The sequence below is a fragment of the Scyliorhinus torazame genome, chromosome 2, assembly GCF_047496885.1.
Source record: "Scyliorhinus torazame isolate Kashiwa2021f chromosome 2, sScyTor2.1, whole genome shotgun sequence".
Taxonomy (NCBI): Eukaryota; Metazoa; Chordata; class Chondrichthyes; order Carcharhiniformes; family Scyliorhinidae; genus Scyliorhinus; species Scyliorhinus torazame.
In genome coordinates this window covers 187,105,451-187,132,721 of record NC_092708.1, presented here as the reverse complement: position 1 = coordinate 187,132,721, position 27,271 = coordinate 187,105,451, and the positions used below count along the sequence as shown (strand labels likewise).

General features: G+C 50.0%; 2 protein-coding genes across 2 annotated transcripts in view; one reads left to right on the top strand and one right to left on the bottom strand.

Annotated features, from left to right (window-relative positions):
• Positions 1 to 13,215, bottom strand: part of als2b (alsin Rho guanine nucleotide exchange factor ALS2 b) — a 296,702-nt gene extending 283,487 nt beyond the window's left edge. The window contains 1 exon segment of the mRNA XM_072481260.1: positions 13,125 to 13,215. The gene's annotated coding sequence lies outside the window, so the exon portion shown is untranslated.
• Positions 13,206 to 27,271, top strand: part of LOC140394224 (eIF5-mimic protein 2) — a 150,772-nt gene continuing 136,706 nt past the window's right edge. Inside the window, exon 1 of the mRNA XM_072481238.1 lies at positions 13,206 to 13,338. Coding sequence (XP_072337339.1) covers positions 13,313 to 13,338 — 26 coding nt within the window. The 5' untranslated portion in view covers positions 13,206 to 13,312. The remainder of the gene's footprint in view (positions 13,339 to 27,271) is intronic.

The window sequence follows — 27,271 nt, the reverse complement described above, 5'->3', positions numbered from 1 at the left end:
TATACAGTGACAGACCTGTCCCCACCAATACTGTACCCCAGTGTTATACAGTGACAGACCTGTCCCCACCAGTACTGCACCCCAGTGTTATACAGTGACAGACCTGTCCTCTCCATTACTGTACCCCAGTGTTATACAGTGACAGACCTGTCCCCACCAGTACTGTACCCCAGTGTTATACAGTGACAGACCTGTCCCCACCAGTACTGTACCCCAGTGCTATACACTGACAGGCCTGTCCACACCAGTACTGTCCCCCAGTGTTATACAGTGACAGTCCTGTCCCCACCAGTACTGTACCCCAGTGCTATACACTGACAGACCTGTCCCCACCAGTACTGAACCCCAGTGTTATACAGTGACAGACCTGTCCCCACCAGTACTGTACCCCAGTGTTATATAGTGATAGACCTGTCCCACCAGTACTGTACCCAATGTTATACAGGACAGGCCTGTCCCCACCAGTACTGTCCCCCAGTGTTATTCAGTGACAGACCCGTCCCCACCAGTACTGAACCCCAGTGTTATACAGTGACTGACCTGTCCCCACCAGTACTGTACCCCAGTGCTATACACTGGCAGACCTGTCCCCACCAGTACTGAACCCCAGTGTTATACAGTGACAGACCTGCCCCCACCAGTACTGTACCCCAGTGTTATACAGTGACAGACCTGTCCCCACCAGTACTGTACCCCAGTGTTATACAGTGACAGACCTGTCCTCACTAGTACTGTACCCCAGTGTTATACAGTGACAGACCAGTCCCCACCAGTACTGTACCCCAGTGTTATAGTGACAGACCTGTCCCCACCAGTACTGTACCCCAGTGTAATACAGTGACAGACCTGTCCCCACCAGTACTGTACCCCAGTGTTATACAGTGACAGACCTGTCCCCACCAGTACTGTACCCCAGTGTTATACAGTGACAGACCTGTCCTCACCAGTACTGTACCCCAGTGTTATACAGTGACAGACCTGTCCCCACCAGTACTGTACCCCAGTGTTATACAGTGACAGACCTGTCCCCACCAATACTGTACCCCAGTGTTATACAGTGACAGACCTGTCCCCACCAGTACTGCACCCCAGTGTTATACAGTGACAGACCTGTCCTCTCCATTACTGTACCCCAGTGTTATACAGTGACAGACCTGTCCCCACCAGTACTGTACCCCAGTGTTATACAGTGACAGACCTGTCCCCACCAGTACTGTACCCCAGTGTTATACAGTGACAGACCTGTGCCCACCAGTACTGTACCCCAATGTTATACAGTGACAGACCTGTCCTCACCAGTACTGTACCCCAGTGTTATACAGTGACAGACCTGTCCTCACCAGTACTGTACCCCAGTGTTATACAGTGACAGACCTGTCCCCACCAGTACTGTACCCCAGTGTTATACAGTGACAGACCTGTCCCCACCAGTACTGCACCCCAGTGTTATACAGTGACAGACCTGTCCTCTCCATTACTGTACCCCAGTGTTATACAGTGACAGACCTGTCCCCACCAGTACTGTACCCCAGTGTTATACAGTGACAGGCCTGTCCCCACCAGTTCTGTACCCCAGTGTTATACAGTGACAGACCTGTCCCCACCAGGACTGTACCCCAGTGTTATACAGTGACAGACCTGTCCCCACCAGTACTGTACCCCAGTGTTATACAGTGTCAGACCGGTCCCCACCAGTACTGTACCCCAGTGTTATACAGTGACAGACCTGTCCCCACCAATACTGTACCCCAGTGTTATACAGTGACAGACCTGTCCCTACCAGTACTGCACCCCAGTGTTATACAGTGACAGACCTGTCCTCTCCATTACTGTACCCCAGTGTTATACAGTGACAGACCTGTCCCCACCAGTACTGTACCCCAGTGTTATACAGTGACAGACCTGTCCCCACCAATACTGTACCCCAGTGTTAGACAGTGACAGACCTGTCCGCACCAGTACTGTACCCCAGTGTTATACAGTGACAGACCTGTCCCAACCAGTACTGTACCCCAGTGCTATACACTGACAGACCTGTCCCCACCAGTACTGAACCCCAGTGTTATACAGTGACAGACCTGTCCCCACCAGTACTGTACCCCAGTGTTATACAGGACAGACCTGTCCTCACCAGTACTGTACCCCAGTGTTATACAGTGACCGAACTGTCCCCACCAGTGCTGTACCCCAGTGTTATACAGGACAGACCTGTCCTCACCAGTACTGTCCCCCAGTGTTATACAGTGACAGACCTGTCCTCAGCAGTGCTGTACCCTAGTGTTATACAGGACAGACCTGTCCTCACCAGTGCTGTACCCCAGTGTTATACAGGACAGACCTGTCCTCACCAGTACTGTACCCCAGTGTTATACAGGACAGACCTGTCCTCACCAGTGCTGTACCCCAGTGTTATATAGTGACAGACCTGTCCCCACCAGTACTGTCCCCCAGTGTTATACAGTGACAGACCTGTCCCCACCAGTACTGTACCCCAGTGTTATACAGTGACAGACCTGTCCTCACCAGGGCTGTACCCCAGTGTTATACAGGACAGACCTGTCCTCACCAGTACTGTACTCCAGTGTTATAGTGACAGACCTGTCCTCACCAGTACTGTACCCCAGTGTTATACAGTGACAGACCTGTCCCCACCAGTACTGTCCCCCAGTGTTATACAGTGACAGACCTGTCCCCACCAGTACTGTACCCCAGTGTTATACAGTGACAGACCTGTCCTCACCAGGGCTGTACCCCAGTGTTATACAGGACAGACCTGTCCTCACCAGTACTGTACCCCAGTGTTATAGTGACAGACCTGTCCTCACCAGTACTGTACCCCAGTATTATACAGTGACAGACCTGTCCCCACCAGTACTGTCCCCCAGTGTTATACAGGACAGACCTGTCCTCACCAGTGCTGTACCCCAGTGTTATACAGTGACAGACCTGTCCCCACCAGTACTGTCCCCCAGTGTTATAGTGACAGGCCTGTCCTCACCAGTACTGTACCCCAGTGTTATAGTGACAGACATGTCCTCACCAGTACTGTACCCCAGTGTTATACAGTGACAGACCTGTCCTCACCAGTACTGTACCCCAGTGTTATAGTGACAGACCTGTCCCCACCAGTACTGAACCCCAGTGTTATACAGGACAGACCTACCTCACCAGTGCTGTACCCCAGTGTTATACAGTGACAGACCTGTCTCCACCAGTACTGTCCCCCAGTGTTATAGTGACAGGCCTGTCCTCACCAATACTGTACCCCAGTGTTATAGTGACTGACCTGTCCCCACCAGTACTGTACCCCAGTGTTATACAGGGCAGACCTACCTCACCAGTGCTGTACCCCAGTGTTATACAGTGACAGACCTGTCCCCACCAGTACTGTCCCCCAGTGTTATAGTGACAGGCCTGTCCTCACCAGTACTGTACCCCAGTGTTATAGTGACAGACCTGTCCTCAGCAGTACTGTACCCCAGTGTTATACAGTGACAGACCTGTCCTCACCAGTACTGTACCCCAGTGTTATAGTGACAGACCTGTCCCCACCAGTACTGTACCCCAGTGTTATACAGTGACAGACCTGTCCCCACCAGTACTGTACCCCAGTGTTATACAGTGACAGACCTGTCCCCACCAGTACTGTACCCCAGTGTTATAGTGACAGACCTGTCCCCACCAGTATTGTACCCCTGTTTTATACAGGACAGACCTGTCCTCACCAGTACTGTACCCCCGTGTTATACAGTGACAGACCTGTCCTCACCAGTACTGTACCCCAGTGTTATACAGTGACAGACCTGTCCCCACCAGTACTGTGCCCCAGTGTTATATAGTGACAGACCTGTCCCTACCAGTACTGTACCCCAGTGTTATACAGTGACAGACCTGTCCCCACCAGTACTGTACCACAGTGTTATACAGTGACAGACCTGTCCCCACCAGTACTGTACCCCAGTGCTATACAGTGACAGACCTGTCCCCACCAGTACTGTACCACAGTGTTATACAGTGACAGACCTGTCCCCACCAGTACTGTACCCCAGTGTTATACAGTGACAGACCTGTCCCCACTAGTACTGTACCCCAGTGCTATACAGTGACAGACCTGTCCCCACCAGTACTGTACCACAGTGTTATACAGTGACAGACCTGTCCCCACCAGTACTGTACCCCAGTGTTATACAGTGACAGACCTGTCCTCACCAGTACTGTACCCCAGTGTTATACAGTGGCAGATCTGTCCCCACCAGTACTGTACCCCAGTGTTATATAGTGACAGACCTGTCCCCACCAGTACTGTACCCCAGTGTTATATAGTGACAGACCTGTCCCCACCAGTATTGTACCCCAGTTATACAGTGACAGACCTGTCCCCACCAGTACTGTACCCCAGTGTTATACAGTGACAGACCTGTCCCCACCAGTACTGTACCCCAGTCCTATACAGTGACAGACCTGTCCCCACCAGTACTGAACCCCAGTGTTATACAGTGACAGACCTGTCCCCACCAATACTGTACCCCAGTGTTATACAGTGACAGACCTGTCCACACCAGTACTGCACCCCAGTGTTATACAGTGACAGACCAGTCCTCTCCATTACTGTACCGCAGTGTTATACAGTGACAGACCTGTCCCCACCAGTACTGTTACCCCATTGTTGTACAGTGACAGACCTGTCCCCACCAGTACTGTACGCCAGTGGTATACAGTGACAGACCTGTCCCCACCAATACTGTACCCCAGTGTTGTACAGTGACAGACCTGTCCCCACCAGTACTGTACCCCAGTGTTGTACAGGGACAGACCTGTCCCCACCAGTACTGAACCCCAGTGTTATAGTAACAGACCTGTCCCCAATAGTACTGTACCCCAGTATTACAGTGACAGACCTGTCCCCACCAGTACTGTACTCCAGTGTTATACAGTGAGAGATCTGTGCCCACCAGTACTGTACCCCAGTGTTATACAGTGACAGACCTGTCCCCACCAGTACTGTACCCCGGTGTTATATAGTGACAGACCTGTCCCACCAGTACTGTACCCCAGTGTTATACAGTGACAGACCTGTCCCCACCAGTACTGTACCCCAGTGTTATATAGTGACAGACCTGTCCCCACCAGTACTGAACCCCAGTGTTATATAGTGACAGACCTGTCCCACCAGTACTGTACCCAATGTTATACAGGACAGGCCTGTCCCCACCAGTACTGTCCCCCAGTGTTATTCAGTGACAGACCCGTCCCCACCAGTACTGAACCCCAGTGTTATACAGTGACAGACCTGTCCCCACCAGTACTGTACCCCAGTGCTATACACTGACAGACCTGTCCCCACCAGTACTGAACCCCAGTGTTATACAGTGACAGACCTGTCCCCACCAGTACTGTACCCCAGTGTTATACAGTGACAGACCTGTCCCCACCAGTACTGTACCCCAGTGTTATACAGTGACAGACCTGTCCTCACTAGTACTGTACCCCAGTGTTATACAGTGACAGACCAGTCCCCACCAGTACTGTACCCCAGTGTTATAGTGACAGACCTGTCCCCACCAGTACTGTACCCCAGTGTAATACAGTGACAGACCTGTCCCCACCAGTACTGTACCCCAGTGTTATACAGTGACAGACCTGTCCCCACCAGTACTGTACCCCAGTGTTATACAGTGACAGACCTGTCCTCACCAGTACTGTACCCCAGTGTTATACAGTGACAGACCTGTCCCCACCAGTACTGTACCCCAGTGTTATACAGTGACAGACCTGTCCCCACCAATACTGTACCCCAGTGTTATACAGTGACAGACCTGTCCCCACCAGTACTGCACCCCAGTGTTATACAGTGACAGACCTGTCCTCTCCATTACTGTACCCCAGTGTTATACAGTGACAGACCTGTCCCCACCAGTACTGTACCCCAGTGTTATACAGTGACAGACCTGTCCCCACCAGTACTGTACCCCAGTGCTATACACTGACAGGCCTGTCCACACCAGTACTGTCCCCCAGTGTTATACAGTGACAGTCCTGTCCCCACCAGTACTGAACCCCAGTGCTATACACTGACAGACCTGTCCCCACCAGTACTGAACCCCAGTGTTATACAGTGACAGACCTGTCCCCACCAGTACTGTACCCCAGTGTTATATAGTGATAGACCTGTCCCACCAGTACTGTACCCAATGTTATACAGGACAGGCCTGTCCCCACCAGTACTGTCCCCCAGTGTTATTCAGTGACAGACCCGTCCCCACCAGTACTGAACCCCAGTGTTATACAGTGACAGACCTGTCCCCACCAGTACTGTACCCCAGTGCTATACACTGGCAGACCTGTCCCCACCAGTACTGAACCCCAGTGTTATACAGTGACAGACCTGCCCCCACCAGTACTGTACCCCAGTGTTATACAGTGACAGACCTGTCCCCACCAGTACTGTACCCCAGTGTTATACAGTGACAGACCTGTCCTCACTAGTACTGTACCCCAGTGTTATACAGTGACAGACCAGTCCCCACCAGTACTGTACCCCAGTGTTATAGTGACAGACCTGTCCCCACCAGTACTGTACCCCAGTGTAATACAGTGACAGACCTGTCCCCACCAGTACTGTACCCCAGTGTTATAGTGACAGACCTGTCCCCACCAGTACTGTACCCCAGTGTAATACAGTGACAGACCTGTCCCCACCAGTACTGTACCCCAGTGCTATACACTGGCAGACCTGTCCCCACCAGTACTGAACCCCAGTGTTATACAGTGACAGACCTGCCCCCACCAGTACTGTACCCCAGTGTTATACAGTGACAGACCTGTCCCCACCAGTACTGTACCCCAGTGTTATACAGTGACAGACCTGTCCTCACTAGTACTGTACCCCAGTGTTATACAGTGACAGACCAGTCCCCACCAGTACTGTACCCCAGTGTTATAGTGACAGACCTGTCCCCACCAGTACTGTACCCCAGTGTAATACAGTGACAGACCTGTCCCCACCAGTACTGTACCCCAGTGTTATACAGTGACAGACCTGTCCCCACCAGTACTGTACCCCAGTGTTATACAGTGACAGACCTGTCCTCACCAGTACTGTACCCCAGTGTTATACAGTGACAGACCTGTCCTCACCAGTACTGTACCCCAGTGTTATACAGTGACAGACCTGTCCCCACCAGTACTGTACCCCAGTGTTATACAGTGACAGACCTGTCCCCACCAATACTGTACCCCAGTGTTATACAGTGACAGACCTGTCCCCACCAGTACTGCACCCCAGTGTTATACAGTGACAGACCTGTCCTCTCCATTACTGTACCCCAGTGTTATACAGTGACAGACCTGTCCCCACCAGTACTGTACCCCAGTGTTATACAGTGACAGACCTGTCCCCACCAGTACTGTACCCCAGTGTTATACAGTGACAGACCTGTCCCCACCAGTACTGTACCCCAATGTTATACAGTGACAGACCTGTCCTCACCAGTACTGTCCCCCAGTGTTATACAGTGACAGACCTGTCCTCACCAGTACTGTACCCCAGTGTTATACAGTGACAGACCTGTCCCCACCAGTACTGTACCCCAGTGTTATACAGTGACAGACCTGTCCCCACCAGTACTGCACCCCAGTGTTATACAGTGACAGACCTGTCCTCTCCATTACTGTACCCCAGTGTTATACAGTGACAGACCTGTCCCCACCAGTACTGTACCCCAGTGTTATACAGTGACAGACCTGTCCCCACCAGTTCTGTACCCCAGTGTTATACAGTGACAGACCTGTCCCCACCAGTACTGTACCCCAGTGTTATACAGTGACAGACCTGTCCCCACCAGTACTGTACCCCAGTGTTATACAGTGTCAGACCGGTCCCCACCAGTACTGTACCCCAGTGTTATACAGTGACAGACCTGTCCCCACCAATACTGTACCCCAGTGTTATACAGTGACAGACCTGTCCCTACCAGTACTGCACCCCAGTGTTATACAGTGACAGACCTGTCCTCTCCATTACTGTACCCCAGTGTTATACAGTGACAGACCTGTCCCCACCAGTACTGTACCCCAGTGTTATACAGTGACAGACCTGTCCCCACCAATACTGTACCCCAGTGTTAGACAGTGACAGACCTGTCCCCACCAGTACTGTACCCCAGTGTTATACAGTGACAGACCTGTCCCAACCAGTACTGTACCCCAGTGCTATACACTGACAGACCTGTCCCAACCAGTACTGTACCCCAGTGTTATACAGTGACCGAACTGTCCCCACCAGTGCTGTACCCCAGTGTTATACAGGACAGACCTGTCCTCACCAGTACTGTCCCCCAGTGTTATACAGTGACAGACCGGTCCTCAGCAGTGCTGTACCCTAGTGTTATACAGGACAGACCTGTCCTCACCAGTGCTGTACCCCAGTGTTATACAGGACAGACCTGTCCTCACCAGTACTGTACCCCAGTGTTATACAGGACAGACCTGTCCTCACCAGTGCTGTACCCCAGTGTTATATAGTGACAGACCTGTCCCCACCAGTACTGTCCCCCAGTGTTATACAGTGACAGACCTGTCCCCACCAGTACTGTACCCCAGTGTTATACAGTGACAGACCTGTCCTCACCAGGGCTGTACCCCAGTGTTATACAGGACAGACCTGTCCTCACCAGTACTGTACTCCAGTGTTATAGTGACAGACCTGTCCTCACCAGTACTGTACCCCAGTGTTATACAGTGACAGACCTGTCCCCACCAGTACTGTCCCCCAGTGTTATACAGTGACAGACCTGTCCCCACCAGTACTGTACCCCAGTGTTATACAATGACAGACCTGTCCTCACCAGGGCTGTATCCCAGTGTTATACAGGACAGACCCGTCCTCACCAGTACTGTACCCCAGTGTTATAGTGACAGACCTGTCCTCACCAGTACTGTACCCCAGTATTATACAGTGACAGACCTGTCCCCACCAGTACTGTCCCCCAGTGTTATACAGGACAGACCTGTCCTCACCAGTGCTGTACCCCAGTGTTATACAGTGACAGACCTGTCCCCACCAGTACTGTCCCCCAGTGTTATAGTGACAGGCCTGTCCTCACCAGTACTGTACCCCAGTGTTATAGTGACAGACCTGTCCTCACCAGTACTGTACCCCAGTGTTATACAGTGACAGACCTGTCCTCATCAGTACTGTACCCCAGTGTTATAGTGACAGACCTGTCCCCACCAGTACTGTACCCCAGTGTTATACAGGGCAGACCTGTCCTCACCAGTACTGTACCCCAGTGTTATACAGTGACAGACCTGTCCCCACCAGTACTGTCCCCCAGTGTTATAGTGACAGGCCTGTCCTCACCAGTACTGTACCCCAGTGTTATAGTGACAGACCTGTCCCCACCAGTACTGTCCCCCAGTGTTATAGTGACAGGCCTGTCCTCACCAGTACTGTACCCCAGTGTTATAGTGACTGACCTGTCCCCACCAGTACTGTACCCCAGTGTTATACAGGACAGACCTACCTCACCAGTGCTGTACCCCAGTGTTATACAGTGACAGACCTGTCCCCACCCGTACTGTCCCCCAGTGTTATAGTGACAGGCCTGTCCTCACCAGTACTGTACCCCAGTGTTATAGTGACAGACCTGTCCTCACCAGTATTGTACCCCAGTTTTATACAGGACAGACCTGTCCCCACCAGTACTGTACCCCAGTGTTATACAGTGACAGACCTGTCCCCACCAGTACTGTACCCCAGTGTTATAGTGACAGACCTGTCCCCACCAGTATTGTACCCCAGTTTTATACAGGACAGACCTGTCCTCACCAGTACTGTACCCCAGTGTTATACAGTGACAGACCTGTCCTCACCAGTACTGTACCCCAGTGTTATACAGTGACAGACCTGTCCCCACCAGTACTGTGCCCCAGTGTTATATAGTGACAGACCTGTCCCCACCAGTACTGTACCCCAGTGTTATACAGTGACAGACCTGTCCCCACCAGTACTGTACCACAGTGTTATACAGTGACAGACCTGTCCCCACCAGTACTGTACCCCAGTGCTATACAGTGACAGACCTGTCCCCACCAGTACTGTACCACAGTGTTATACAGTGACAGACCTGTCCCCACCAGTACTGTACCCCAGTGTTATACAGTGACAGACCTGTCCCCACTAGTACTGTCCCCCAGTGCTATACAGTGACAGACCTGTCCCCACCAGTACTGTACCACAGTGTTATACAGTGACAGACCTGTCCCCACCAGTACTGTACCCCAGTGCTATACAGTGACAGACCTGTCCCCACCAGTACTGTACCCCAGTGTTATACAGTGACAGACCTGTCCCCACCAGTACTGTGCCCCAGTGTTATACAGTGACAGATCTGTCCTCACCAGTACTGTACCCCAGTGTTATACAGTGACAGACCTGTCCCCACCAGTACTGTACCCCAGTGTTATACAGTGACAGACCTGTCCCCACCAGTACTGTACCCCAGTATTATACAGTGACAGACCTGTCCCCACCAGTACTGTGCCCCAGTGTTATACAGTGACAGATCTGTCCTCACCAGTACTGTACCCCAGTGTTATACAGTGACAGACCTGTCCCCACCAGTACTGTGCCCCAGTGTTATACAGTGACAGATCTGTCCTCACCAGTACTGTACCCCAGTGTTATACAGTGACAGACCTGTCCCCACCAGTACTGTACCACAGTGTTATACAGTGACAGACCTGTCCTCACCAGTACTGTACCCCAGTGTTATACAGTGACAGACCAGTCCCCACCAGTACTGTACCCCAGTGTTATACAGTGACAGACCGGTCCCCACCAGTACTGTACCCCAGTGTTATACAGTGACAGACCTGTCCCCACCAGTACTGTACCCCAGTGTTATACAGTGACAGACCTGTCCCCACCAGTACTGTACCCCAGTGTTATACAGTGACAGACCTGTCCCCACCAGTACTGTGCCCCAGTGTTATACAGTGACAGATCTGTCCTCACCAGTACTGTACCCCAGTGTTATACAGTGACAGACCTGTCCCCACCAGTACTGTACCCCAGTGTTATACAGTGACAGACCTGTCCCCACCAGTACTGTACCCCAGTGTTATACAGTGACCGAACTGTCCCCACCAGTACTGTACCCCAGTGTTATACAGTGACAGACCTGTCCCCACCAGTACTGTACCACAGTGTTATACAGTGACAGACCTGTCCTCACCAGTACTGTACCCCAGTGTTATACAGTGACAGACCTGTCCCCACCAGTACTGTGCCCCAGTGTTATACAGTGACAGATCTGTCCTCACCAGTACTGTACCCCAGTGTTATACAGTGACAGACCTGTCCCCACCAGTACTGTACCCCAGTGTTATACAGTGACAGACCTGTCCCCACCAGTACTGTACCCCAGTATTATACAGTGACAGACCTGTCCCCACCAGTACTGTGCCCCAGTGTTATACAGTGACAGATCTGTCCTCACCAGTACTGTACCCCAGTGTTATACAGTGACAGACCTGTCCCCACCAGTACTGTGCCCCAGTGTTATACAGTGACAGATCTGTCCTCACCAGTACTGTACCCCAGTGTTATACAGTGACAGACCTGTCCCCACCAGTACTGTACCACAGTGTTATACAGTGACAGACCTGTCCTCACCAGTACTGTACCCCAGTGTTATACAGTGACAGACCAGTCCCCACCAGTACTGTACCCCAGTGTTATACAGTGACAGACCGGTCCCCACCAGTACTGTACCCCAGTGTTATACAGTGACAGACCTGTCCCCACCAGTACTGTACCCCAGTGTTATACAGTGACAGACCTGTCCCCACCAGTACTGTACCCCAGTGTTATACAGTGACAGACCTGTCCCCACCAGTACTGTGCCCCAGTGTTATACAGTGACAGATCTGTCCTCACCAGTACTGTACCCCAGTGTTATACAGTGACAGACCTGTCCCCACCAGTACTGTACCCCAGTGTTATACAGTGACAGACCTGTCCCCACCAGTACTGTACCCCAGTGTTATACAGTGACCGAACTGTCCCCACCAGTACTGTACCCCAGTGTTATACAGTGACAGACCTGTCCCCACCAGTACTGTACCACAGTGTTATACAGTGACAGACCTGTCCTCACCAGTACTGTACCCCAGTGTTATACAGTGACAGACCTGTCCCCACCAGTACTGTACCCCAGTGTTATACAGTGACAGACCAGTCCCCACCAGTACTGTACCCCAGTGTTATACAGTGACAGACCTGTCCCCACCAGTACTGTACCCCAGTGTTATACAGTGACAGACCTGTCCCCACCAGTACTGTACCCCAGTGTTATACAGTGACAGACCAGTCCCCACCAGTACTGTATCCCAGTGTTATAGTGACAGACCTGTCCTCACCAGTACTGTACCCCAGTGTTATACAGTGACAGACCTGTCCCCACCAGTACTGTACCCCAGTGTTATACAGTGACAGACCTGTCCTCACCAGTACTGTACCCCAGTGTTATACAGTGACAGACCGGTCCCCACCAGTACTGTACCCCAGTGTTATACAGTGACAGACCTGTCCCCACCAGTACTGTACCCCAGTGTTATACAGTGACAGACCAGTCCCCACCAGTACTGTATCCCAGTGTTATAGTGACAGACCTGTCCTCACCAGTACTGTACCCCAGTGTTATACAGTGACAGACCTGTCCCCACCAGTACTGTACCCCAGTGTTATACAGTGACAGACCTGTCCCCACCAGTACTGAACCCCAGTGTTATACAGTGACAGACCTGTCCTCACCAGTACTGTACCCCAGTGTTATACAGTGACAGACCTGTCCCCACCAGTACTGTACCCCAGTGTTATACAGTGACAGACCGGTCCCCACCAGTACTGTACCCCAGTGTTATACAGTGACAGACCTGTCCCCACCAGTACTGTACCCCAGTGTTATACAGTGACAGACCTGTCCCCACCAGTACTGTACCCCAGTGTTATACAGTGAGAGATAGGAACAGGCTCTGTATAACTCTGGGGTAAGATCCTTGGGGCTGGATGTCCCTCTCTGTTTTCTTCCCCCGTGACGCTCGCCCACCCAGGGCCTCACCTGCGGCTCTCCCATGCTCGGTCCTCTCCCTCCCCGATCCCCCGCTGCCCGATCGACTGGAACCTCCACCGGGTCTCAGCGCGGCCTAAACTGCAGCCGACAGAGGCCAGAATACACCGAACACAACAGCAATCGCGTTTCGAAATTGGGAGTCGGACAGAAAAGGACTGGACCTGGTTTACTACTTGATGCTGGCGATGTATTGTGTTCTTCAGTGAGTGTGTTCCTGTGTTTTCTTTGTGTTCTCGGATTACATTGTGTTCCTGTGTTTTCTTTGTGTTCTCGGATTACATTGTGTTCCTGTGTTTTCTTTGTGTTCTCGGATTACATTGTGTTCCTGTGTTTTCTTTGTGTTCTCGGATTACATTGTGTTCCTGTGTTTTCTTTGTGTTCTCGGATTACATTGTGTTCCTGTGTTTTCATTGTGTTCCAGGATTGCATTGTGGTCCTGGATTAAATTGTGTTCCTGGATTTCATTGTGACCCTGGATTACAATGGGTTCCAGGATTACATTGCGTTCCTGTGTTTACATTGTGTTCCTGGATTAAATTGTGTTCCAAGATTAAATTCTGTTCCAGGATTACATTGTATTACTGTGTTTACATTCTGTTCCTGGATTACATTGTGTTTTCCTGGGTTCTATTGTGTTCCTGGGTTTACATTGTCACCAGGAGTTACATTCTCGCCTGGGGTTGCATGCTTTCTGGAATTACATTTGGCGCTGGATTGATATTTTTATCTGGTTTACATTTTGTATTGTAGGTACATTGTCATCCAGAGTTATATTGTGTTCTGGAGTTACATTGTGTTCCGGGTTACATCCTTATCCGATGTTACCTTGTTATCCAGAGTTATAGTGTTTCTGAGGTTACATTGTTTTCTGGGGGCCCCTCCAGTTTTCAGAGATATAATGAAGCAAGCACTGTTTAAGCATTCATAGGCTGCACTGTCATAACCTGTAAATGACCTTCACTCTGCAATTTGGGATGGTGTCAGTGCCTTTTGATTTGAGCTGACAGGCGAGATATCCCACTGCTGTTCTGCCAATAGAACAGAACCTGAGGAATTTCAACACCAGTTTAATAATGACAGATGCCCAAACTTCCTGAGTGAGGGTGGAAATTGGCTACTCCCCTTGGGGATGGCATTTTGGATGGAAGCCAGATCTGCTGTATTTTCACTCAATTTCCTCTGCATCTAAATGTGGATTGTAGATTGGATTGTAGACAGGTGTATTGTCCACTTCTCAGCTACAACCCTCACACATATTCCGGCAGGAGTGCAGGGTCATGTATCTGGATATTCTTGGGTTAATTTGAAAATTCCACCCAGCACACTGCTCTTCGGTCCTGTGCATCTAGATCCTGTTCAAAACTAAGATAATATTGGAGGCGTAAGCCTCCGGTCGGGCTGGTAACGTGGAATGTCTGGGACTGGGCCGGTTAAAAGGTCGCGGATGTTCGCGCATCTCAGGAGCTTAAAAGCGCGGCTGGTCTTTCTGCAGGAGACACACCTCCATGTGAAGGACCAAGTTAGGTTAAGGAAGGGGTGGGTCGGGCAGTTTTTCACTCGGGGTTTGATTCGAAATCGAGGGGAGTGGCAATTTTAATGAGCAAATAAATGGGATTTGTGAGTGTGAAGGAGGTGAGGGATCCGGGTGGGAGATATGTGATCCAGCTCACCTTCATGCTCAGGCCATAGGACTCTACACTTCCTTGCTTCTGTGATGTGCCTTTGCCTTCCCAGTTTGGCTACAGTAAGTCGAGGGGCCCCTGGACAGTTCACCCGTAAAGCAACTCGAAAATTGAAAATCTGGCGGGCGGCTATGGCACCTAACGGCAGGCAAATAAAAAACTACAATCACATATCCCAATCCATCGCTGTGTCAGAAACAAACTTTTGGAGAATGCTGTTCAGGGTCTTGTTAAAGCTCTCAACATGTCCGTCTCTCTGAGGATGGCATGGAGACAGTTCTGATACCAGTAATGCCCAGCAGGTGGTTGAGCTGCTTCATCGGATTGGAATTGAAATTGGTCCCCTGATATCTGTAATGACTTCCTCGGGTGTGCCAACCCGAGAGAACAGCTGGTGCAGGGCACTGATGGTTCTGGGTGTGGTGGTTGGTGGAGGGGAAAGGTCTCCGGTTGGGTAATCAGATATGAAAAGGATGGACGGGCTGGTTTAGCTCAGTGGGCTGGACAGCTGGTTTGTGATGCAGGACAAGGCCAGCCGCGCGGGTTCAATTCCCGTACCATTTGAGAATTCTGAATTCTCCCTCCGTGTACGCGAACAGGTGCCGGAATGTGGTGACTAGGGGCAACTTCATTGCAGTGTTAATGTAAGCCTACTTGTGACACTAAAAAGATTATTATTATTGATATCCAGAATTGTTTTTCTCCATTGGACTGACTATGCCCATCGCAATACGTTGGAAAGTTGTAGAGATCACTGGCGGGGGATAAATGGAGCTCCGTCGGCCTTCTGGACAGCAATTTTCTTTTGGCACAGTGGGCATGCTTGGCAGTATATGAGGATCCCTTAGTGTTGGTGTGGCCAAAATAAATGTGAACTGATCCTCTGGTAAGTTTTCTCCTGACCGAAGATGACCTGCCTCCGGTATGGTGTGTGCTAGATGGGGAATGAATGGTCTACAAAAGGCCAGTACAACAGGAAGGTTGTCCTTTTCCCCCTCTACATACAGAATACTCCCCTCAACCATGAATCAATCCCCATCTGGTTTATCAGTCTGGTTCCCTTCCCTCTTAGAGAACGATGCCAATGAGGAATCAGACTGTTGAACCTGTCGCATATCCAATGGCACCACCCAGGAATCAACATTTAACCCAGACATGATAGCCTCAAGAGGAGGCAAGTCCCACCTCTTGTCTAGACAGCGCTGTCGTCGGGAATTCCTGGGCCATTTAGCCCCCCCGCCCCGACCCCATCGAAACAAGCAGTCACACATATCTGCTAAGAGTAGTAATTCTGTTTTTGTTTGCAAGCAAGTACAACAGGGCAGCACACTCCAACTTGTGATTTCCCCTCCAAAACGTCATGCAGGATAGGAAGGTCTCCACCCAGAACAAGTTGGTAGATTTTCCGCCACGGCAATTTTTAACAGAAAACCTGGTCATGAATAGTAACAGTAATCTCTGTCATGGGATATTGCTTGGCTTCACTGTGTACACATTGTATGAGGGTGTGATGACTGTAATCAATGTTGGGATCTGTAACATGACATTTTTTAATATGAGAGTGAGCTACCTGTGTGAAGTACTGAAATAACAGTCTTTCCACTGCCAGTCCCCCATAACTTAACAGGATCAATGTTACTCTTTCCCACACCAACATCACCATGAAAAGACATGCAGCAAAAACTGGACATTTTTGGTTTTCAAAGAGGGCACATAGAGGCCTTATGGCCTTCCTGCTGGCAGTAGAAACGGAGCAGTTTAGCATTTCCCCCCCCCCCCCCCCGTGTTATTTGATGAATTGGTATTACCTTCTTTGTCTTTGGCTGGTCTGTGTACTTGATGATAGGGTCTGGGTGTGTTCCCACATGCACCCAGGTACTGCTGCACCAGCCTTGCTGCCTTGAGTCCATTGGTAGGCTCGTGCTCTTTCACCCATGTTCGTGTACCCACCGGACGAACCTGACTTTCTCCCTGATCTGCTCTTTGGACAGCTCCTCTGGAGCTCCTCCCTTCATCCACCTGCGATACAATCTCTTCAATAGGGTGGAGGTTTCCTTGGGAATCTCTTCTACTGGTGTGGTGGATACTTTGAACCGCAACTGACCAAAATGTGGCTAACAGCACCTCCCTGAGCTCAGGATAGATGTTGGACCGATCCTCATCCAACTTGATATAGGCTTTCAACGCCTGGCCAGAAAACAATGGAATCCGGTGGCAGGCCCACTCTCAATCTGGTCACCCCGAGGCATTGGCCAAGAGAAGATAATTTTCAATGTCTTCTCCTGCCGGGAAGGGCAGCATCTTTGGTTCCTTCAGTAGGACGTTGGTAGGGTCGTCTGTTCAGCCTCCCGGCATGTCAGGCAGGACTAGTGGAAGTTGAGGTCCTCAGATTGCATTGCCACGGTGCTGGTGTGGTGAGGGGCCATCATGAACGATCACTGTTGCTGACTGAACCGCTGGACGTTGCAGCTTGCGGTCTTTCAGGGCATACAGGACAAAGTGGGCCTGACGTAATTTCTGTCTTCCACCCATGGACTTCCTTCATCAGTCTCTCCTCTCCTGGGTGATGATGAACCCTCGAAACAAGCACACCAGCTCAGTCTGCTCAGAGTGGCTCCTTCTAACTTTTGGTCTTGCTCTAAGCTCCTCTGGGGCTTCTTCTTCCACTGTGTCTCAGGCTTCATCTTCATCCTTTTCAGGCTGGCCTTTGCTAGAGTGCAGCCCAGCTCTACCTTAATGGAACTGGAGTACTCTGTGGCTTGCCATCTCACCACTGCCACCAAATCTTCTTTTATTTCCTTTTATTTTCATGTACTTAATGATCTGTTGAGCTGCTTGCAGAAAAATACTTTTCACTGTACCTCGGTACACGTGACAATAAACAAATCCAATCCAAAACGTCACACCCAGGCTTGGGTGAGGATGGGCCCAAGGGTGGGCTATAAATTTTATACATATATATATATATATATATATATATACCCTTTAAGGAGCGATCCTTCACAGGCCATGTGACCCACCCAGAGTCTATGGGGACAGAGCACGCAAACCTCAGCCTATTGGGTGCCACGGCACAGATCCGGGTAGTGAGGGATCATCAGAGTAAGCCTAGGAGTCGAGGGAACTATTCCTGTGTTGTATAAAAGCAAATTACTGCGGATGCTGGAATCTGTGTTGGAGTTGTGTTTATCTGTAAGAAAAATTCTTCATTTGTGAAATAAAGCACCACTGTGATTTAACTCTGCGGAACTGCGGGTTTTAAACTCCAGCAATGCATCTCCTATTGGGCGAACCTCCGCCCGCACAATAGGTAAATTCATATTCCACAAAGCCCACAGGGAAATCTATTGATGATACCCGGGTCCTTTGTGGCCACAATAACACCCCTCCCTGCTTAAGTCTGTTTTCCTCTCAGTATTCCCGCGAGAAGGAGGTTTCTCCCGCCTCTTCGCAATCGGCCTGATGTTCGATGAGCGTGGAACACGATCTGGAGCTGTGAACCGGATTGGTGATCTTCCCTTCTGGAGGAAGTGCTAAAGAGTTCCCGATGCAGATTTCTCCCTTGTGTCTGCTACCAACGAAAAGCCTGATTCGTCTACTTCCATTTCGGAACCGGAGTTCTCAGCATCAGGAGAGGTGGACTCAGGGTTCTCTATGGCTGGTAGCGCCTGGCATTTACACTGACGTCAGGCGCCCTGTACGTCCGTGCTTTTGCCGCAAAGTCATAGGGCAGAGATTCCTCCATTTCCTAGCTGCGAGCAAGCAAGGCAACAGAACTGTGATGAACTGAATATGGATCATTTTAAACAAACAAAAAAGGCATTTGAAGACGTATCACGTATTCGATGACAAACCTCTTGATTTTCTTCAAAGGATTCAGCAAGAACTTACATCATCAGCTTAAGTCCTTAGCAGAAATGTAACATTGAATGACAAAGCAAGTGAGATTGTGAGGACCAAGCAGGCTCACCTGTCACATTAAAGGTGAGGGAAAGGGGCGGACAGCACAGTGGTGCAGTGGTTAGCACAGCTGCCTCACGGCGCCGAGGTCCCAGGTTCGATCCCAGCTCTGGGTCACTGTTCGTGTGGAGTTTGCACATTCTCCCCGTGTTTGCGTGGGTTTCATCCCCACAACCCAAAGATGCGCAGGATAGGTGGATTGGCCACGCTAAATTGTTCCTTAATTGGAAAAAATGAATTGGACACTCCAAATTTTTTTAAAAGGTGAGGGGAAGGTGAAGGTCGGACAGCGTGGGTCACGAAGGTCGGCTGGCGTTGGTCGTGAAGGTTGGCCAGTTGGTAAAAGTGAGGCGCAGGAAAAAAAAAGTTTGAAACATATTGCTATAATTGAATAACAACCGTGGTCTCCATGGACCCTGCTGGTTGCTTTTTTGGGCCAATTCTGAATGTTTTCACCACTCGTCGTGCCAGTCCATTAGATGATGGTGATTTGATGTTGTTCTAATATGTCTGATGTTGCTAACTTTTGGTTGGTTCAATTGGCTCTGTTTTATAACCTTTGCTCTCGAGTCGCCAGGTATATTTATGATACCGCCTCGAGGTTCAAGTTCAAGTAATGATCAATAACTCAATACACCGATTAGTAAGATTCAAATCAAAGCACATTTATTATACACAGTAAATCGCTACTCATGCATAAATTCTACTTCTAAGCTACTTCTACAACTAACAGGCCTGTACTTAGCTTCGGACTGGCCCACCAGGTCAGGGGAACAAATGGCATTTCATTCGGGTTCTGAGTCTGCGGGGTTCGAAGTTGGTACGGATTGGTAGCTAGGAGCGCCTATCTCGTAGCGAGCATTGACTTAAGACTTACTGGATCTCGGCGGCAGTTGAACCGGTCACGGTCAAGGTTGGTTCGCGTTGCTGGGTGACCCGGTCAAGAAGAACGATTTGAACTTGGGGCTTAACTTTTATAGTCCCCAGGGGCTTCCCGCCTTTCAGGGCGGACCCTGTACCTGGTTCTAGGTGATTGGACTTTGTTTCAATTGCTTGGTTCGATTTCTCCAATACTGGAACGGTTCCCTGATCGATGGGCGGTCTTGAGGTGTCCGTTAACCTCTTTTGTGTTGGCTCCTGCTGGCGCCGGGGAGTCTGGCTTAGCTTTGTTTGTCCCAAATGTTGCGATTGTTCCCGGGGATCGCGCATTAGTATGTAGATGGCTGCTACATTATTATGCAGATGGCTGCTGGTATCGATGCTGTCTGGGCTTTTGCAGAGTTTAATACACAGTAACTTTCACCTGCTGGTTTCTGCCTGTGTTGGCTGAATTTCCCTTCAGCCTTTGCTGTTCTCCATTTTAAATCTGGACTTGGCCAACTCAGGTGGCTACACTCCCTCCTTGTGATCCTAACGCGAAGCGTGAAGGATCACATAAATGCATTGTTTTTCATTCCCTGACCCGGCGAACACTCTCCTATTGCCTCTACACTATGCAAAAAATGTTTTTTTTAACTGACTATTCTAAGGGGCGCTATGTCAAACAGGGACATGCATTACAAAACAAGAAAATCGGAACCTCTAACTATCCTTAATAAACTACACTCACTTAAACATTTCATCACACTAACTTCCTAAACCATACAAACAAAATCATAGCAGTATTATACACAATTTTCCTGGCTTGGCAGTCAAGCTCAGGATCGTACAATTCCTCATGAACATTTCTTTCTTTACAACAAATCGCAAACTAATGCTCTTTATTATAGATCACAGGGCTCGGGGGTCTGGTCCTATCCGAAAATAGGGGATCTGATCCTATATACCGGGGTGCGAGCGCGGTAGGCTCTCCTTCTCCATTTTCTCAGACGAATAGTCTGCACGATGCAGCAGAGTATCGGCAATACCAATAGGGATTCTATTAAGTAGGACAGGGAGTACCAGGTTATAAACCTGGCACACCAAGATGGTGTGGTGTCGCTTGTGACTGGGCTCTGGGTACTGTGGGGAGGTGAATCATTAACGGCTGGCGGGTTGAGGTCACGGGGTTCGCGTTCGCGCGCAACCAAATGTCCATTATAACGATGAGCCACGTGGAGGATGTCCTCATGGTTCTTCTTCTTTCACTTCTCTTCACTACTCTTCTCTTCTCTTCTCTGGTCCTGGAGCTTCTGGGGTTCTGTGGAATCAAGCATAGTGTCTGTTACTATCTTGGTTTACTATCTCGTATGATAGCCTGTCTGTCCTTTAGTGCCAATTACTCCCTTTATAATTGGTCAATGTGTGACTCCCTCATTTTTTTTTTCTTCAAAAACCGAATTTTAGGACAAGACACACTTACAAATACTGAACCAGTGCGAGCCGTCTCGCAGACTGTGCGATTTACCATCCAAATGTTTGAGGATGTAAATAGCATAAGGTTGGCAACCTCAGGGTTACCTGAAACAAAACAACTTTTTGAACCAAAAATTTCCGAAATGAGGTGCGTATGGGCCGCGTAAGAGTTGGATGGAGTCCCCGGGTAGGACGGCGACCAATGCCATGTGTTCCCTACCCGAGCGTAGCTGACCAGAGGGGGGATCCCAGGCAGGGCGGGTCCCAATGCCGTTTCTCCACTGCCTGAGCAACCGACAAGAACGGGCAAGAAATGTAGTCATTGTGGGGGGTTGCCGTATTGGTTCTTCCTTCGAACCAGAAGGGCAGTTACGAACGGGGGTCTGTGTATCTGTCGACAGACAAGTTCCTCTGAACTGGCGTCTGGGACATTACCAAGTCTCTGCGGGCAAGTTGTCAGAGATTTCGGCCGAAAGGGCGTGGGGTTGTGGAAAAAAAATTCCGGTCTGCATACAACATTTAACAGTACAAGTACAAACAACATAAAACATGCTGCAGGTTCCATCAGAAAAGACACCGTTTCTCCCGAGCGGTTCCTTTTAAAACATCATCTGGACACCTCAGTTATTGGTTGCGAACAGGGTCGCAAAGGGGTTCTCGTTTTGGGAGTCAGACTCAAAGTCGTCATCTTCTCCCGGGTGCCAAACTCTCAAATGTATCAGGGCGGATAGGGCTGCTTGATGTGATTTTGGATCGCTCTCATCATTCCGGATGAGTCTGTACGAATTATCTCGGTGCCAATAGGTGGTGTCTAGTTCTGTGGGGACGGAATCGGGGTCGACATTGTAGGTCGGTGGTCGGTGGTGGGGTTTGTTTAGGAAAGTGATCGTGAAGGGATCACTCGAATCGTGGTCGGATTCGCTGGGTGTGGGTCCTGTTGCATGGGGATAGTAGGGAGGCGTGCTGTGGCTATCGTCCGAGTCACAGTCGCTGTCGCTGCTGCAGTCTGTGGGCGTTCCGGGGCGGAGTCTATAGTTCGGGGGTGGAGTCGGGGTTGAGTCCGTGGCTGGACTGGACGTGTTGGGGGAGGGTAGGGTTACGTTGGCTGTGGGCGGGGTGTGGTCTGCTGCGTCGAACATGACGTGGTGTGCGTGGTTAGACTGTGTTCCATATGCCTTCAGCTGGTTGATATGGAACCACGCAGTCTTTCCATTGGGGTACTTTATCTTGTAGACGGAAGGGCTTACTTTGTCCGCAATGGAGTACGTACCCGAGTACTTTGGTGATAGGAATGTGCTGGGGTTGTATACGGAGAGCATGACTTGCTGTCCTACACTGAACTCAGTCGCATGCACTGTCTTATCGAAACAGGCCTTGCTCTGTTTCTTTCTTGTGCCCAATTTCACTGCGGCTGCAAGCTGAGCCGTTTTAACATTCGCCACTAATTATTCCACTGATTTCTCGTGTGTGAGGGCCGTCACTTCAGGGCTGGTGAAATCTAAACCTAACAAAAATTCTGTGCCTTTCATGGGGCATCCGGTCATGAGGGTGTGTGGGGTGTAACCTGTAGAATTTGAAACTGCATTTCACAAAAACATCAGTGCAAAAGGGAGGACTGAGTCCCAAGCGGTGTTGTTTTGCTGGACCATTTTTCTGAGGGTGGATTTTAGGGTCCGATTCATGCGCTCCACGATACCACTCGACTGGGGGTGGTATGCAATGTGGAATTTTTGGGTAATGCCAAATATCGTGAGGACGTTCTGCATGACACGTCCCGTAAAATGGGAACCTTGGTCGGATTCAATGCTGCGGGGGAGTCCCCATCTCGTAAAGATGTGGTGGGTTAAGATCTTGGCTGTGGTCTTTGCCGTGTTAGTTCTGGATTGGAATGCTTCCACCCATTTTGTGAACGTGTCGATCACCACGAGTACATATTTATAGCCATTCCTGCAAGGGGGCAATGGTCCAATATAATCAATCTGGAGGTTAGTCCAGGGGCCATTAACGGGTCGGGTGTGACTGAGTTGAGCCTTTTTGGCATATCTGTCCGGATTATTCTGGGCACAGATAAGACAATTCTCAATGTAGTGAGTAACATCTTCTTTTAAACTCGGCCACCAGCCGAGCTGCTTGAGATGGGCTGTAGTTGGATCGATTCCCTGATGTCCATGACTGTCATGGAATAAACAAATCAGTTGATTCCTGTCCTGTTCAGGAACCACATAAAGGGTGTCTTTTAACACCACACCGTCATGTTGGTCAGAGCATTTTTAAACCTATCGTAGGTGCTGGATAGTTTCCTTTTAAAATCTCTCTGAGATTGCTGTCCTGCTTCTGGGCCTGCACTAAATCCTCGATCTTAGTCTGCGAGACCTGAACTGTATTCACTGGTGCGCTTTCGGGGGGTGTCCAAAAATATCCATGCCTGGAACCTGTGTAGCGGGATCCCCTTTTACCTCCACCCCCGTGGGCTTCTACCAGGCTTGGCACCCCGTCGTCCAAGCCCCACCACTGCCCGGGTGATCCTCTCTCTCTCACCGGTGGATTCGCTACCACCTGCGCCTGCTTCACCTGAGCAGCGCCCCCAAGAGAGAGAGGAAAGGAAAACCTCTGCCCACCTGTACCTGGCAGCCTTTCCTGAGTGAGCGGGTTCGAATCGCCCAGGGATTTCCCTCAGTTCTCGACACCGGATTTATGGCAAGGAGTATTTTAATAGAGTGACTTGGCTAGAGCTCGTTGGTGAGGGATTGAAGGAATTGAGACAGACTCCAATTCCAAAATCCAAACACATATATTTATTAATTGCCAAGATCAACCACCACCAAATACAGAAAACACACAATTATCTTATACTTTAATGACTATTACTATGGAAGGAATACTATCGCAGCACAACGTAAAACTTACATACACAATTTTTGCAATCTTTTAAAAGACAAAATAGGAGCATGCACCCCCTTTCCCCAAAGCCTCAACCACTATACTAGTCCCGGGAGCTTCGCAAGCTGCTGCGGGATACTTACAATCCAAGGCTGATGTTGTAGGAGCAGAGAGTTCAGCACGAGCAGAAGATCCCAAGAGATCGAATGGCCGTTTGACCACCCTTTTCATAGTCCAAAATCCAAGTTTTTTTCGCTCCAGTCCAGCTTCTTTTGTGTGAGCATGTAAATTAGCATTTCAAAGTTCCCGCAGGTCCCGCCCCTTCTCCTGATAGGTCCAGGTAGCCAGCTCCAGTCTTAAACGGCTTCCTGCCCGCTCCATTGTCCTGGGAGATCGCGGTCTTCCACACCTCGTTAAGAAGATGGGATTTTCGAGTCTGCCATTCGCTCGAGATTGCTGCCATTATGACCTGATTATGCTGATGGGTTTTTCAGCTCCGATGGAGACAAGGTCATTATCATATGTAAGGAGTTCTTACCAACACATAGAAACATTGTTTCTTGGCTGGGGGAGTTTCAGGGCTATTAGCATTTCCATTGTGCCCTTTGCTGATCCAATTAATGCTGTCTGTCTACTGATGTTGTAGGACAAGCGCTCCGTGTACACAGGATCTGCTCAGACGAGGAGGAGCGTAACAGACATCTACAGACGTTGAAAGATGCCCTCGTACGAACGGGATATGGCACTCGACTCATCGATCGACAGTTCCAACGCGCCACAGCGAAAAACCGGACCGACCTCCTCAGAAGACAAACATGGGACACAACCGACAGAATACCCTTCGTCGTCCAGTACTTCCCCGGAGCGGAGAAACTACGTCATCTTCTTCACAGCCTTCAACACGTCATTGATGACGATGAACATCTTGCCAAGGTCATCCCCACACCCCCACTACTTGCCTTCAAACAACCGCGCAACCTCAAACGAACCATTGTTTGCAGCAAACTACCCAGTCTTCAGAACAGTGACCACAACACCACACAACCCTGTCATGGCAATCTCTGCAAGACGTGCCAGATCATCGACATGGATACCACTATTACACGTGAGAACACCACCCACCAAGTACGCGGTACATACTCGTGCGACTCGGCCAACGTTGTCTACCTCATACGCTGCAGGAAAGGATGTGCCGAAGCGTGGTACATTGGCGAGACCATGCAGACGCTGCGACAACGAATGAACGGAAATCGCGCAACAATCACCAGGCAGGAATGTTCCCTTCCAGTCGGGGAACACTTCAGCAGTCAAGGGCATTCAGCCTCTGATCTCCGGGTAAGCGTTCTCCAAGGCGGCCTTCAGAACCCGCGACAATGCAGAATCGCCGAGCAGAAACTTATACCCAAGTTCCGCACACATGAGTGCGGCCTCAACCGGGACCTGGGATTCATGTCGCATTACATTCATCCCCCACCATCTGGCCTGCGAAATCCTACCAACTGTCCTGGCTTGGTACAATTCACACCTCTTTAACCTGGGGTTACCCCATCTCTGGATCTGTAAAGATTTAATCACCTGCTAATGCTCGCGTTCCAAGCATTGTTTGGCATCTTTGAATTTGTCTATATATGTGTTTCTGGAACATACCTCTTCATTCACCTGAGGAAGGAGCAGCGCTCCGAAAGCTAGTGACATCGAAACAAACCTGTTGGACTTTAACCTGGTGTTGTAAGACTTCGTACTGTGCTCACCCCAGTCCAACGCCGGCATCTCCACATCATGTCTACTGATGAGTTGTAAGTCCAGTGGGGGTTGCTGCAAACATTCCTTTCACACTCACAGACAGCCCTGCAAGCCAAGCTTGCTGGGAAAAAATTGGCCAAGAAAGGTGTCCATTTTACAGTTTCTGAGTTTAAAGTCCGGTTTCGCAGTTCAAGGGGACCAGGGGTTGCCCGAGATTCTTACACCTGCCTTAGCCAGTGCGTTGGCTTTTACATTTCCAGGGGGGGAGGAACTATGGTGACTACGAACTATGACTATCCCAAAAGTCCTGTTCTGTGCTCTCTCTAAAATGTGACAGAGTAATGGGGCTGAGGGGCGGGGTTTTCCGTCTGCGGAATCAAGTCCTCTTGCTTTCCACAGGGGTAGGAATTCCGTAAGGCTGTTGCAGACATAGAGGCTGTCTGAATATATGTCTGCTGGACTGGGGAAGGAATCTGGGTGTTCCACTATGTATGCGACGGCCGCAAGTTCTGCTGCCTGTGTGCCTAAGTGTCCTGGAAGTTTTATTGCTATTTCTTCTAGGGCGTGTCCCTGCGCATCCTCGACATAAATACCGCATCCTGTTATGCGCTTCCCATCCAAGACTGTGGAAGATCCATCCACATATATTCTGATGGGTTCACACATGTCTGTGTGCTGGGGGCTCTGGGTTGAACTACCTATCTTTCTGGGGGGGGGTTTCGCAATAAAGGGGCCTGTGTTGTGGTGTGGAGAGATAATTTCACATTCATGGGGGGTTCCGGGGTACTGTAGGTTGTTGGCTTAAAAAGTGTGATCCTTTGTCCTTTTAACAGTGATGTCCCGTCCCTGCAAAAGAAGGGTCCATCTAGCTGCTCTAATCTGACTAACTGTACCGTCCTTGAGTCGTCCATCCAGTAAAAGTTGGGTGGGGGTGTGTTCTGTCAGGATTGTGATGGGGTTTAGTCCGGTTATGTAAGAAAAATACTGTACTGCCCAAAAAACTGAGAGCAGGTGCCTCTCACAGGTTGAAAATCCCTGCTCCACAGCATCTAAAAGTCGGGAGGCGTAAGCCACGGGCCTTAACTGTTCGTGCCGTTCCTGGAGGAGCACGGCCGAAAGGGTGCGGTCTGTGCTTGCAACCTCTATAGCGTAAGGGGAAAGCGGGTCTGGAACTTGTAGTGCGGGAGCTGCTATGAGTGCTCTTTTCAACGAGTCCACAGCATCCGTATGCTGCGGAAGCCATTCCCAGGGGGCTCCTTTCTTTAGGAGGTCTGAGAGGGGTGCTGCCTTGCTGGCGAAACCGTCAATGTGGTTTCGGCAGTAGCCAACCAGTCCTAGAAACGACCGGAGGGCTGAAACGTTCTGGGGAAGGGGCAATTTAGCAATCGAGTCAATCCTTTTATGCTCGATCTCGCGTTTACCGTGCGTGATAATTGTACCCAAATATATCACCTTATCTTCCAAAATCTGGGCCTTTTTGGGATTAACTTTACAACCAATTGAATGTAATAGTTCCAGGAGTTCGGACAGAAGCTC